The following is a 12,919-nucleotide window of genomic DNA, read 5'->3' on the forward strand; positions in this document are numbered from 1 at the left end:
GAATAGCCAAAGCAGTCTTGAGGGAAAAAAACGGAGCTGGAGGTATCAGACTTCCTGACTTCAGACTACAAAGCTACAGTAATCAAGATAATATGGAACTGGCACAAAAACAGAAACATGGATCAATGGAACAAAATAGAAAGCCCAGAGATAAACCCACACACCTATGGTCAACTAATCTATGACAAAGGAGGCAAGGATATACAATGGAGAAAAGACAGTCTCTTCAATAAGTGGTGCTGGGAAAACTGGACAGCTACATGTAAAAGAATGAAATTAGAACACTCCCTAACACCATACACAAAAATAAACTCAAAATGGATTAGAGACCTAAATGGAAGACCAGACACTATCAAACTCTTAGAGGAAAGCACAGGAAGAACACTCTTTGACATAAATCACAGCAAGATCTTTTTTGATCCACCTCCTAGAGTAATGGAAATAACAGCAAAAATAAACAAATGGGACCTAATGAAACTTGAAAGCTTTTGCACAGCAAAGGAAACCGTAAGCAAACCGAAAAGACAACCCTCAGAATGGGAGAAAATATTTGCAAACCAATCAACGGACAAAGGATTAATCTCCAAAATATATAAACAGCTCATACAGCTCAATATTAAAAAAACAAGCATCCAAAAATAGGCAGAAGACCTAAATACACATTTCTCCAAAGAAGACATACAGATGGCCAAAAAGCAAATGAAAAACTGCTCAAAATCACTAATTATTAGAGAAATGCAAATCAAAACTACAGTGAGGTTATCACCTCACACCAGTTAGAACGGGCATCATCAGAAAATCTACAAACAACAAATGCTGGAGAGGGTGTGGAGAAAAGGGAACCCTCTTGCACTGTTGGTGGGAATGTAAACTGATACAGCCACTATGGAGAACAATATGGAGGTTCCTTAAAAAAATAAATATAGAATTACCATATGATCCATCAATCCCACTACTGGGCATATACCCAGAGAAAACCATAATTCCAAAAGACACATGCATCTCAATGTTCATTGCAGCACTATTTACAATAGTCAGGTCATGGAAGCAACCTAAATGCCCATTGACAGATGAATGGATAAAGAAAATGTGGTACACATATACAACGGAATATTACCTGCCATAAAAAGGAACGAAATTGGGTCATTTGTAGAGACGTGGATGGATTTAGAGACTGTTATACAGAGTTAAGTAAGTCAGAAAGAGAAAAACAAATATCATTTATTAACACATATATGTGGAACCTAGAAAATGGTACAGATGAACCGGTTTGCAGGGCATAAATTGAGACACAGATGTAGAGAAAAAACGTATGGACACCAAGGGGGGAAAGCGGCGGGGGTGGTGGGCGTGGGGGTGGTGGTTTGATGAATTGGGTGATTGGGATTGACATGTATACACTGATGTGTATCAAACTGATGACTAATAAGGACCTGCTGTATAAAAAAATAAATTTAATTTAATTTAAAAAAAAAAGTCATGTACCACAATGTTAAAAAAAAAAGAAAAAGAAAAGGAAATTACTATACTACCCAAAGCAATCTACAGATTCAAAGCAATCCCTATCAAACTACCACTGGCATTTTTCACAGAACTAGAACAAAAAATTTCACGATTTGTATGGAAACACAAATGACCCACAATAGCCAAAGCAATCTTGAGAAAGAAAAACGGAGCTAGAGGAATCAGACTCCCTGACTTCAGACTATACTACAAAGCTACAATAATCAAGACAGTATGGTACAAGCACAGAAACAGAAATATAGATCAATGGAACAGGATAGAAAGCCCAGAGATAAACCCACGCATATATGGTCACCCTATCTTTGATAAAGGAGGCAAGAATATACAATGGAGAAAAGACAGCCTCTTCAATAGTGGTGCTGGGAAAACTGGACAGCTACATGCAAAAGAATGAAATTAGAACGCTCCCTAACACCATACACAAAAAAAACTCAAAATGGATTAAAGACCTAAATGTAAGGCCAGACACTATCAAATTCTTAGAGGAAAACACAGGCAGAACACTCTATGACATAAATCAAAGCAAGATCCTTTTTGACCCACATCCTAGCGAAATGGAAATAAAAACAAAAATAAATGGGACCTAATGAAACTTGAAAGCTTTTGCACAGCAAAGGAAACCATAAACAAGATGAAAAGACAACCTTCAGAATGGGAGAAAGTATTTGCAAATGAAGCAACTGACAAAGGATTAATCTCCAAAATTTACAAGCAGCTCATGCAGCTCAATATCAAAAACACAGGGCTTCCCTGGTGGCGTAGTGGTTGAGAGTCCGCCTGCCGATGCAGGGGACACAGGTTCGTGCCCCGGTCCGGGAGGATCCCACGTGCTGCGGAGCGGCTGGGCCCGTGAGCCATGGCCGCTGGGCCTGCACGTCCGGAGCCTGTGCTCCGCAGCGGGAGAGGCCACAACAGTGAGAGGCCCGCGTACCACAAAAAAAAAAAAAAAAAAATCAAAAACACAAACAACCCAATCCAAAAATCGGCAGAAGACCTACATAGACAATTCTCCAAAGAAGATACACAGATTGCCAACAAACACATGAAATAATGCTCAACATCATTAATCATTAGAGAAATGCAAATCAAAACTACAATGTGATATCATCTCACACCAGTCAGAATGGCCATCATCAAAAAATCTACAAACAATAAATGCTGGAGAGGGTGTGGAGAAAAGGGAGCCCTCATACACTGTTGGTGGGTATATAAATTGATACAGCCACTATGGAGAACAGTATGGAGGTTCCTTAAAAAACTAAAAATAGAACTACCACATGACCCAGCAATTGCACTACTGGGCATTTACCCTGAGAAAACCATAATTCAAAAAGAGTCATGTACCACAATGTTCATTGCAGCTCTATCTACAATAGCCAGGACACGGAAGCAACCTAAGTGTGCATCGACAGATGAATGGATAAAGAAGATGTGGCACATATATAAAATGGAATATTACTCAGCCATAAAAAGAAACAAAACTGAGTTATCTGTAGTGAGGTGGATGGACCTAGAGTCTGTCATACAGAGTGAAGTAAGTCAGAAAGAGGAAAACAAATACCGTATGCTAACACATATATATGGAATCTAAAAAAAAAACAAAAAAACAAAAAACTGGTCATGAAGAACCCAGGGAAAGATGGGAATAAAGATACAGACCTACTGGAGAATGGACTTGAGGACACGGGGAAGGGGAAGGGAAGCCGGGACAAAGTGAGAGAGTGGTAGGTTATATATGGACATATAAACACTACGAAATGTAAAATAGATAGCTAGTGGGAAGCAGTCGCATAGCACAGGGAGATGAGCTCGGTGCTTTGTGACCAGCTAGAAGGGTGGGATTAGGAGGGTGGGAAGGAGACACAAGAGGGAAGAGATATGGGAATATATGTATATGTATAAGTGATTCACTTTGTTATAAAGCAGAAACTAACACACCATTGTAAAGCAATTATACTCCAATAAAAACGTTAAAATAAAAAAGAAATTTGATAAATTGGATTTCATCAACATTTTAAAATTTGCTCTTCAAAAACACCATCATGAAATGAATAAGTAAGCAACAACCTGAAAAAAAAATATCTGCAAACCATATATCCAACAAAGGACTTATATCTAAGTCCTTACAACTCAATTAAAAGATATACAACCCAGGGGCCTTCCCTGGCGGTCCAGTGGTTAAGACTCCATGCTTCCACTGCAAGGGGCACGGGTTTCATCCCTGGTCAGGGAACTAAGATTCCACATGCTGCACAGCACGGGCCGCCCCCCCGCCAACAAAAAAAGAGATATACAACCCAGTAAGAGAAAAATGAGCCTGAGATCTGAATAGGCTCTTTACCAAAAGAGACAGAAGGTAAAAAAGCACATGAGAAGACGCTCATATCAAAACTTGTCAAATTGCACATTTTAAATATACTCAGTTACTACACATTAATTATACTTCAACAAAGCTATGAAATTTTTCAAAATAAACTTAAATAGCAGTCACAAGAAAGCAAACAGATGTGCTCACGTGACATGCAATGGCTTGGACTGACTACAGATAATAATACTGTGTATCATGAAGGCTGATTTTAAAGAATGACATTATGATGGACTCTGTTAGTTTCCTATTTTACATCCAGTCTTCTTTGCTTCCTTATTAAAAGAATCTCAACTGTGTACAAGAAAATGTGTCCAGCTAAAACAAGCAGAACTCTTATCTGTGGCTGTTTTACCGCTGTAATAGAGACACCACCCCCTTCCTCCTTGTCCATGCTGGAATACGGGAGCACAGCATCTGTACTGTGACCATGAGGACAAAAGCCAATACTAAGGATGGAGGGGGGAAAAAAAGGGAAGGAACCTGGTTCCTTGATGACATCCACAAGAGTCAAGTCCTAGACTGCTTGCCTCTGAACTTCTTGTTGAGAAAAGATGTCTTCCTTGTTTAAGCCATTATTTGTTGCTGTGTCTCTTGTACGTAGTTGATCAAAATTTGTAACAGTGAGAGAATTTAGTTCAGAAGTGGGGTCTGAGGTGCTAGTCACCCAAATCAGCCCTATGTAATTGTCCAATTTTATGGTCCCACTCTTTTCCCTACTAAGTCCCTTAACTTTTATAAGAGATCTAGTGAGATTTTAAACTCAGTTTATGTTGTAATTCATCAACTCACAAGCTCAGGCTCTGTTTTTTGACAGTATCAGCCTATGACTGTAAAAGATGAGAAAACTCTCTTAGGGAAATCACAGAAACTTCCTGGGTTTTTTAATGCCTTAAGAAAGAATTCTACTTAAGTAAAATTTCTGAGTAATGGAGGGGGGAAAAAAAAGAATTCTATACAAACCACGGCAAGCACCCATAGCCTCTCCTTAAGTGGACACTTTATTCTAGGTAATAACTTAAGGAACTGTTTCATCACTGCATGATAATGGACTGCTGAAGTCACATCCTCTGTAACTAGTTTTATCCTCACTGTCATCAAACCCAAACAGTTCCTACAACCAATGTGAGATTCCCACATCTTTGAAGGTCTCCTACTTGCAACTAATCTTGCTATCAATTATCAAATAGGTCTGCCTAGCAATAGCATATTATAGAAATTAAGTATAGAAATAATCTTTGGGTGGGCCTGAGACCCAGGTCCTAAAGGTATGTAATCAGCAATAATGCCAAATTACACCATGAGAGTTGTTCTAGCAAAAATACCATTTCCGCTGCTGCTCAGACCTGGATTCCAAAAGTCCAAACAGTGCTGCCCCTGAAGAAGTGGGTTTTTCTGTTACCAGGCTTGCTGGTCAGTCTTCCTGCTCACTGCTACATATTCATATTGTTTACTTCTAAATCCAGGTCTTAGGTCACATGCCTGATCCTAGGAGATGGGAAGTATGAATCCTGTAATTTCATTGAGAAGAGAGAACCCTTACGTAGGAAACTATCAAAATGTAAGATGTTGTGCAGCCACAAATTGTAACTGTCCACAACTTACATTATTATCTTTACCATCTTACCCTCAAACATTTTACACAAGACACTTCTATACAGTGACAGTTAACTGCCCATCACCACTTTTTAGTCATACTTACTGAACGGGCACATTTTTTGGGGGGACTGCTAGAAAGTCCATCCAGTTGCCCATGTTCACCCAGAAATCCTGTTACTTGATCCAAGAAAGAAGATACGTCTAACTGGTGCCACTCTACTAGCTTCTGACCTAAAGATTAAAAACCAGGATATAGAAATAAAATCAACACTCTTTCTGAATTCTCACTAAGTATTTCTTTCAGCATATATATAATTAAAATTTACTGGGAACATATCCCCACCCAACACCAGCTTAAGTTACATAGTGTCTTCATAACCTAGGGGATACATTAATTATAACCAAACTCAGAGATTCCCAGCCATCATGATGGAGGAACTACTTTATCTACTGGTATCATTTATTGCCATTTAGGAAGAAGAGATTCAGAGAAAGCAATACCTATATAAAACTCAATCAATTAATAATAAACCCAGCTCTACCCTCTGCTTCTTTGGTGGGATTACAACCAGTACCTGAACAATCTTAACATTTTAGTGACCTAAGGGGATTCCTTACACATCATAAGGAAGATAAACAGTTATTCTTTGAAAGAACAGAACTGCCCAAATATAAAATACTACCATCTCCCAAAGTTGCTGGAAACATATTCCCTAAATACACACATCAATAGATGTTTAAATAATTCTAAAGAGCATGAACAATAACCCTTCAACTAAATTACTACAAACAATTTTGAAACTGGACCCAGTCGAGTATTAAAGATTATTTAGGTAACTGAAAGTTAAATAATAGGTTAAAGACCATAAGCTGAAATAACCCTTACCTGTCCGTGGATCCAAGATGGAAACATAGGGGAAATCCCCTAGCTTATAAAACTGTATGTATCTCTGACCTTCCTCACTGTCATGATAAACCTGTTAAATCATTGATATTAAAAAAAAAAATCAGCCTCTTAAAAAAGTACTAGCTATATCCTTGTTATATACCAACAGAAATTAAAGAGAAAATGAAGGCCACCTAGTGTGAATTCCCTCCACTTCCTGCCCTCAGTCACTTCTGAAACTTACATATAGCAATCCATTCTTCCTCCTTTCCCAGTTCAAAGAGGTATTGCTCTTCCTTTTCAAGTTATCTGTCTACCTATTTCATTCCTGACTCTCAACCACATATATCTTAATAAATCACAATATATTAAGATTATAAGCTCAAGTGCATAGCATACTGCTAGGCAAAGAGATGCTCAATCAACAGTCGCTGAATAAAAGGTTACCATTCAGAAAAAAATTTACTGAATTTAGGGGCCTGTAAAACATGAACAGGCAAATTACTAACATTAATAGCATGTCTTACAGTGGGGAAAAGATTAAGTTCATTCAGAAGTATTTATTTTATAAAAAAAATTTTTTTGGCTGTGCCACACAGCATACAGAATCTTAGTTCCCTGACCAGGGATCAAACCCGTGCCCCCTGTGGAAGCACAGAGTCCTAACCACTGGACCGCCAGGGAATTCCCTATAATTTTTCATAATATAAACAACTGGAGCACAATCATCTACCCTTAGCTTGCTAATTTATGTAAAAAGAAACCAGAGCCAGTAAGACTAAGTGACAAGTTTAAGGACATACAATTAAAGACTATCAAACTCAAGCTAAAATCCACATCTTAGTCAAATGTTTTTTGATTACTTCAAGATCTTCTACAGTTCCCACTATCAATTATAGTAGCCACTAGAACATGTGCTACTAAAGCATTTGAAATGTGACTAGTCCTAACAGCTGTACTGTAAGTGTAAAATACATACCAGATCCTGAAGGCTTAACACCAAAAAAAAAAAAAAATCAAAACACCTCATCAATATTTTAATATTAGTTTTATATTACAGATATTGATTTTTAAAATATATTTAAATCAATTGCCTGTTTCTTTTGACCTTTTTAAATGTGGCTACTAGAAAATTTTAAATCACATTACATTTCTATTGAACAGTACAGCTGCACACTCTATCAAGACGTTCAAACTCTTCTGAGATAGGAATACTATATGGTTTACACGGCTTGGTTCCTTTTTTCTTCCTTCCCTTCATTGTTGCCCTTTCATTTATCCTTACTATTTCAGCCATTATGGGTGGTTTTACTTCTTCATATGTCAAAATTTAACTCAGTTATGAATTTTTTCCAGTTTATAACCCAATTCCTCTTCCCCGACATCCCATGTACCAAAGTAAAATACTACAAAATTTTTAATTAACTCTCCCCACCTGCCAGAAAATGAAATGTTCTCGGATAATATTCTTCACAGCTTCATTGCTCCACACGTCACGGTTGAGGCACTGGCATGCAAAGTCTTGTACATTCTGAATGTTTATCATCAGCCACTTATTCTGCATCTGGCCACACTCTTTGGCCTGTAAGAGTAAAGTTACATAGCAATTGTTAGAAACATTTTCTACTTGGTAACTGGTATGTTTCAGAATTCAGAAGCTGTCCTTTTTCCATATAAATACTAAGTTTTTTTCCCCAAGTATGGCATCTATAGCTTTCAGTGTCTAAACATTAATTACAGGCCTCCCTGGTGGTTCAGTGGTTAAGAATCCACCTGCCAACGCAGGGGACACTGGTTCATGCCCTGATCCAGGAAGATCCCACATGCCGCGAAGCAACTAAGCCTGCAAGCCACAACTACTGAGCCTACGTGCCAAAACTACCGAAGCCTGCACACCTAGAGCCCGTGCTCCACAACAAGAGAAGCCACCACAATGAGAAGCCCACGCACTGCAACAAAGAGTAGCCCCCGCTCGCCACAACTACAGAAAGCCCACGCGCAGCAACGAAGACCCAAAGCAGCCAAAAATAAAATAAATAAAATTTAAAAATTAAAAAAAACCATTAATTACATTATTTTGCTTATATGTATATAGTTATACTGTCCATTTGCAAGCATTTTTCAAATTTAAATGAACTGTTTTCCTTTTATTCACTGTTATTTATTATAGTAGCTGGATTTTTATTGTACATGTAAACATCTTTACCTGAAAAAGATTCCACAAACAAGGGCAACAAGTCACATAATTCTATTGTGCTGTCAATCCCTATCCACACATATATCTCTCCTTTTTAATAGTTGTAACTAGTATGTGCATATTAGTTTATGTTGTTTTATTTTCTTCAACATCATTTTCTATAAACATTTCCAAATATATTCATCTCAATTATTAGGCATGTGGTATTTCATAGAATCACTCTAAATCTTTCAGTAAAAGCTGCTGAGGATTTTTTCTCTCAGGGTTGTTTCCCTAGGAGTGTATTTCAAAATTGAGATTACAGATCAAAGAATGTTTCAGAATAATCTCCAAAAGACTCCCCAATTTATAGCACAAATATCAATCATGAATGAGTGAGTGTGCACTTTCTTTTCTGCCTCACATTTCCTCATCACCATAATGACCTAAGAAATATTGCTGAACTGGAAAAGAATGGCAGAAAAGCAAATGAACAAATGCTACCTCAAACCTTTGCACAGAAACAATGAAATGAAAGCCACAGTTTTGAATAATTTTGTCCTGGAACAATATTTTTTTCCAAATCAGTTTGACATGGGAAAATCTTAAGAATCAATTAACTCAGGTTAACAACAACTGAAGAACATACATCATTTTCAAGGTACTGGAGAATATAAGACTATCTTTTATTTTATAACAAAGTTTATACAATGTTACAAAAATTGTTATCCTATTTTTCTGTACAAATCCCCCACAGAAAATAATTTTATAATATTCATTACTGATTCCACAGGTGAAAACCCAAGTTCTAAAAGGAAGTAGCCCTATATTGAGCCAGAAAGCTACAATTAACTGGTCAAAAGCTTATCTTATTTTTAAGTATACAAATTTAATAAAATAACTCTCTGCTTCTAGAAAGTAATAGTATTCCAGTTAATTCCTTGCCTATAGTAAGCACACAGATTTGATAAATGGGAGATAAATGAGTAATTATATTGCTTTAACTGAAGAAAAAGTATTTGAGAACAAAGAAAAAAAAAAACACACTCTAGAGAGACAGATTGAAGAGTACGTAATCCCTATAATAAAGTAAATTTATTAAGTCTGCCTCAACTACAACACTGACCAAAAAAAAGTGTAACGAACTTCCCTGGTGGTCCCATGGCTAAGACTCCATACTCCCAATGCAGGGGGCCCAGGTTCGATTCCTGGTCAGGGAACTAGATCCCACATGCCACAACTAAAGATCCTGCAAGCCGCAACTAAAGATCCCGCATGCCACCACAATGATCCCATATGCCGCAACTAAGACCCGGTGCAGCCAAATAAATAAATAAATATTTTTTTTAAAAAGTATAACACTGAAAAATAATAAAAGTCCAGAATTCAAAAACAATGGAGAGTCATTTGTTATTGTTTTTAAAAATTCATTTATTCACATTCACACTTTCATTCATTCAGATTCCTTCATTTGACAAATATTTGAGGATCTACCATGTTTCAGGTACAGTTATAGATCCTGGATTTATAGCAGTTACCAAAACAAAAATCCCTGCCTTCATGAAGTTTACATTGGGAGAAACCCTATACAAGCAAAAGAAACTGGAAGATGTTGTTAAGAAAGTACTTCTAATATAAATCAAAACTACAATGAGGTACCACCTCACACCAGTCAAAATGGCCACATTAAAAAACCTACGAATCTGGAGAGGGTGTAGAGAAAAGGGAACCCTCCTACACTGTTGGTGGGAAGGTAAACTGGTGCAGCCACTATGGAAGACAGTATGTAGGCTCCTTAAAAAACTAAAAATAGAGCTACCATATGATCCAGCAATCCCACTCCCAGGCATATATCCCAATAAAACTATAATTCAAAAAGATACATGCACCCGTATGTTCATAGCAGCACTATTCACAATAGCCAAGACATGGAAACAAGTTAAATGTCCATCAACAGGTGAATGGATAAAGATGTGGTACATATATACAATGGAATACTACTCAGCCATAAAAAAGAACGAAATAATGCCATTTACAGCAACATGGATGCAACTACAGATTATCATACTAAGTGAAGTAAGTCCGATAGAGAAAGACAAATACCATATGATATCACTTGTATGTGGAATCTAAAATATGACACAAATGACCTAATCTAGGAAACAGGAACAGGCTCACAGACATAGAGAACATACTTGTAGTTGCCAAGGGGGAGGGGGATGAGGGAGGAATGGACTGGGAGTTTGGGATTAACAGATGCAAACTATTACATGTGGAATGGGTAAACAGTAAGGTCCTACTGTATAGCACAGGGAACTATATTCAATATACTGTGATAAGCCATAATAGAAAAGAATATGAAAAAGAATGTAAAAATATGTATAACTGAATCACTTTGCTGTACAGCAGAAACTAACACATTATAAATCAACTATACTTCAATTAAGTAAATTAAAAAAAAGAAGAAATTACTTCTAGAGAGAAGGGCCCCATAAAAGACACAAATTTCATGCAAAGCAGCAATGTCTGGAGGTAACATAAGAGAATCTTATATAATCTCACTAAGTATACCAGTTACATGAGTCAAGGATGAGAGGTGAGAGTGGGCCATGGGACAAATGATGAAACTTTCCTCTTGGAATTCATTAGGTTGTTCTGAATCAATATTCAAAAGCCATTATAGAGAAACCCAAGAGCAAGTGTGGCTATACCAAATAGAGAGGTATGTGACAGGGTCTATCTGTGAAAATGGGAGAACAGTGAGAGACTAACATCTCTCCCAGATCAGGAAAGTATGAAAAGAGGATACAGAGGAAAAAATAATTTGCTTGAATAAATATATATGCATAAAGTCAAAAAGGAAATATATTAAAATATGCACAATACTTTCTTATGTAAATGGAAACTAGTATTATTTTTCCTTGCTGGTTTTTTTCTATAATTTTTGCCTAATTTGAATAAAAATATAAGCTATGTATAAAGTTTATTTAGGAAAAACTTTATCTTATGTATTTTGTTACTGAATCCGTTCTTTACATTTTAACTAAAATGTTTTAACTTGCATTTATAGCAAGTACTTTTTTTTTTTTTTTTTGCGGTACGCAGGCCTCTCACTGTTGTAGCCTCTCCCGTTGTGGAGCACAGGCTCTGGACGCGCAGGCTCAGCGGCCATGGCTCACGGGCCCAGCCGCTCCGCGGCATGTGGGATCCTCCCAGACTGGGGCACGAACCTGTGTCCCCTGCATCGGCAGGTGGACGCTCAACCACTGTGCCACCAGCGAAGCCCCTATAGCAAGTACTTTTGAAATTAACAAAGTACTCTTAGTAGGACTAGGTCCATGTGCAATTGAATGGCAATTTTTATATTTTATATTTATTTTTTATAAATTTATTTTATTTATTTATTATTGGCTGCATTTCCTCTTTGTTGCTGCACGCGGGCTTTCTCTAGTTGCAGCGAGTGGGGGTTACTCTTCGTTGTGGTGCACAGCCTTCTCATTAAGGTGGCTTCTCTTGTTGTGGACCACAAGTTCTAGGCCCACAGGCTTCAGTAGTTGTGGCTTGCAGGCTCTAGAGTGCAGGCTCAGTAGTTGTGGAGCATGGGCTTAGTTGTTCCGTGGCATGTGGGATCTTCCCGGACCAGGGCTTGAACCTGCATCCCCTGCACTGGCAGGCGGATTCTTAACCACTGCACCACCAGGGAAGCCCTGAATGGCAATTTTAACAAATAAACATGTATTTCTTATGAAAATAAGGAATATTATGGAAATTGTTCTCATTATTTCTGTACAATATACTCTAGATTATGCCACTCAATCATTTAACAAAGATTTAATGAGGGGCAATGGTGTGCCTGACACCCCTCTATGCACTGTGAATACACAACAATAAATAAAACAAAATCCCTGTGTTCATGGAACTTACATGCTAATGGGAAAGAAGAAAACCTAAGAAATATTCCCTTGCCCAGGTCAGATTATTCACCCTAGTCCCTTGCTCACTCAGCTCCAGCTACACTGGTTTCCTTGGCTGTACCAGAAATATGCCCAAGCTCTTTCCAACACCAGTGCCTTTACACTTAACTGTTTTTCTGCTCTTCCCTAAGACCCTTCTATGGTTTAGATTCCCTCACTTCTTTCAGGTTTCTACTCAAATCTCATTCTTTCAGAAATATATCCTCATCTTCCAATCTGAATCAGTCCTCTCTCATCACAATTATAAAAGTGTGTGAAACCTATGAAATCAACCTTGCTTTTCATTTGCCTGTATGAGCACATGCACCTTAATATCCCCAAACAGAATAGTCCTCTCTTTGTCCTTCCCTTATTCTATTTTATTCTTTCGCCCAGCAACTACTGTAACCTGAAAT

General features: G+C 37.6%; 1 protein-coding gene across 2 annotated transcripts in view; it reads right to left on the bottom strand.

The window, feature by feature from the left end:
- UBXN7 (UBX domain protein 7) overlaps positions 1 to 12,919 on the bottom strand; it is a gene marked incomplete at both ends in the record, with an annotated part of 60,865 nt that overhangs the window by 11,636 nt on the left and 36,310 nt on the right. For both annotated transcript variants that reach the window (XM_079704642.1, XM_079704641.1), the window contains 3 exons: positions 5,592 to 5,719; positions 6,375 to 6,465; positions 7,810 to 7,956. In XM_079704642.1, coding sequence (XP_079560768.1) covers positions 5,592 to 5,719; positions 6,375 to 6,465; positions 7,810 to 7,956 — 366 coding nt within the window. The remainder of the gene's footprint in view (positions 1 to 5,591; positions 5,720 to 6,374; positions 6,466 to 7,809; positions 7,957 to 12,919) is intronic.

The sequence above is a fragment of the Hyperoodon ampullatus genome, assembly GCF_949752795.1.
Source record: "Hyperoodon ampullatus genome assembly, chromosome: 5".
NCBI classification, from domain to species: domain Eukaryota; kingdom Metazoa; phylum Chordata; class Mammalia; order Artiodactyla; family Ziphiidae; genus Hyperoodon; species Hyperoodon ampullatus.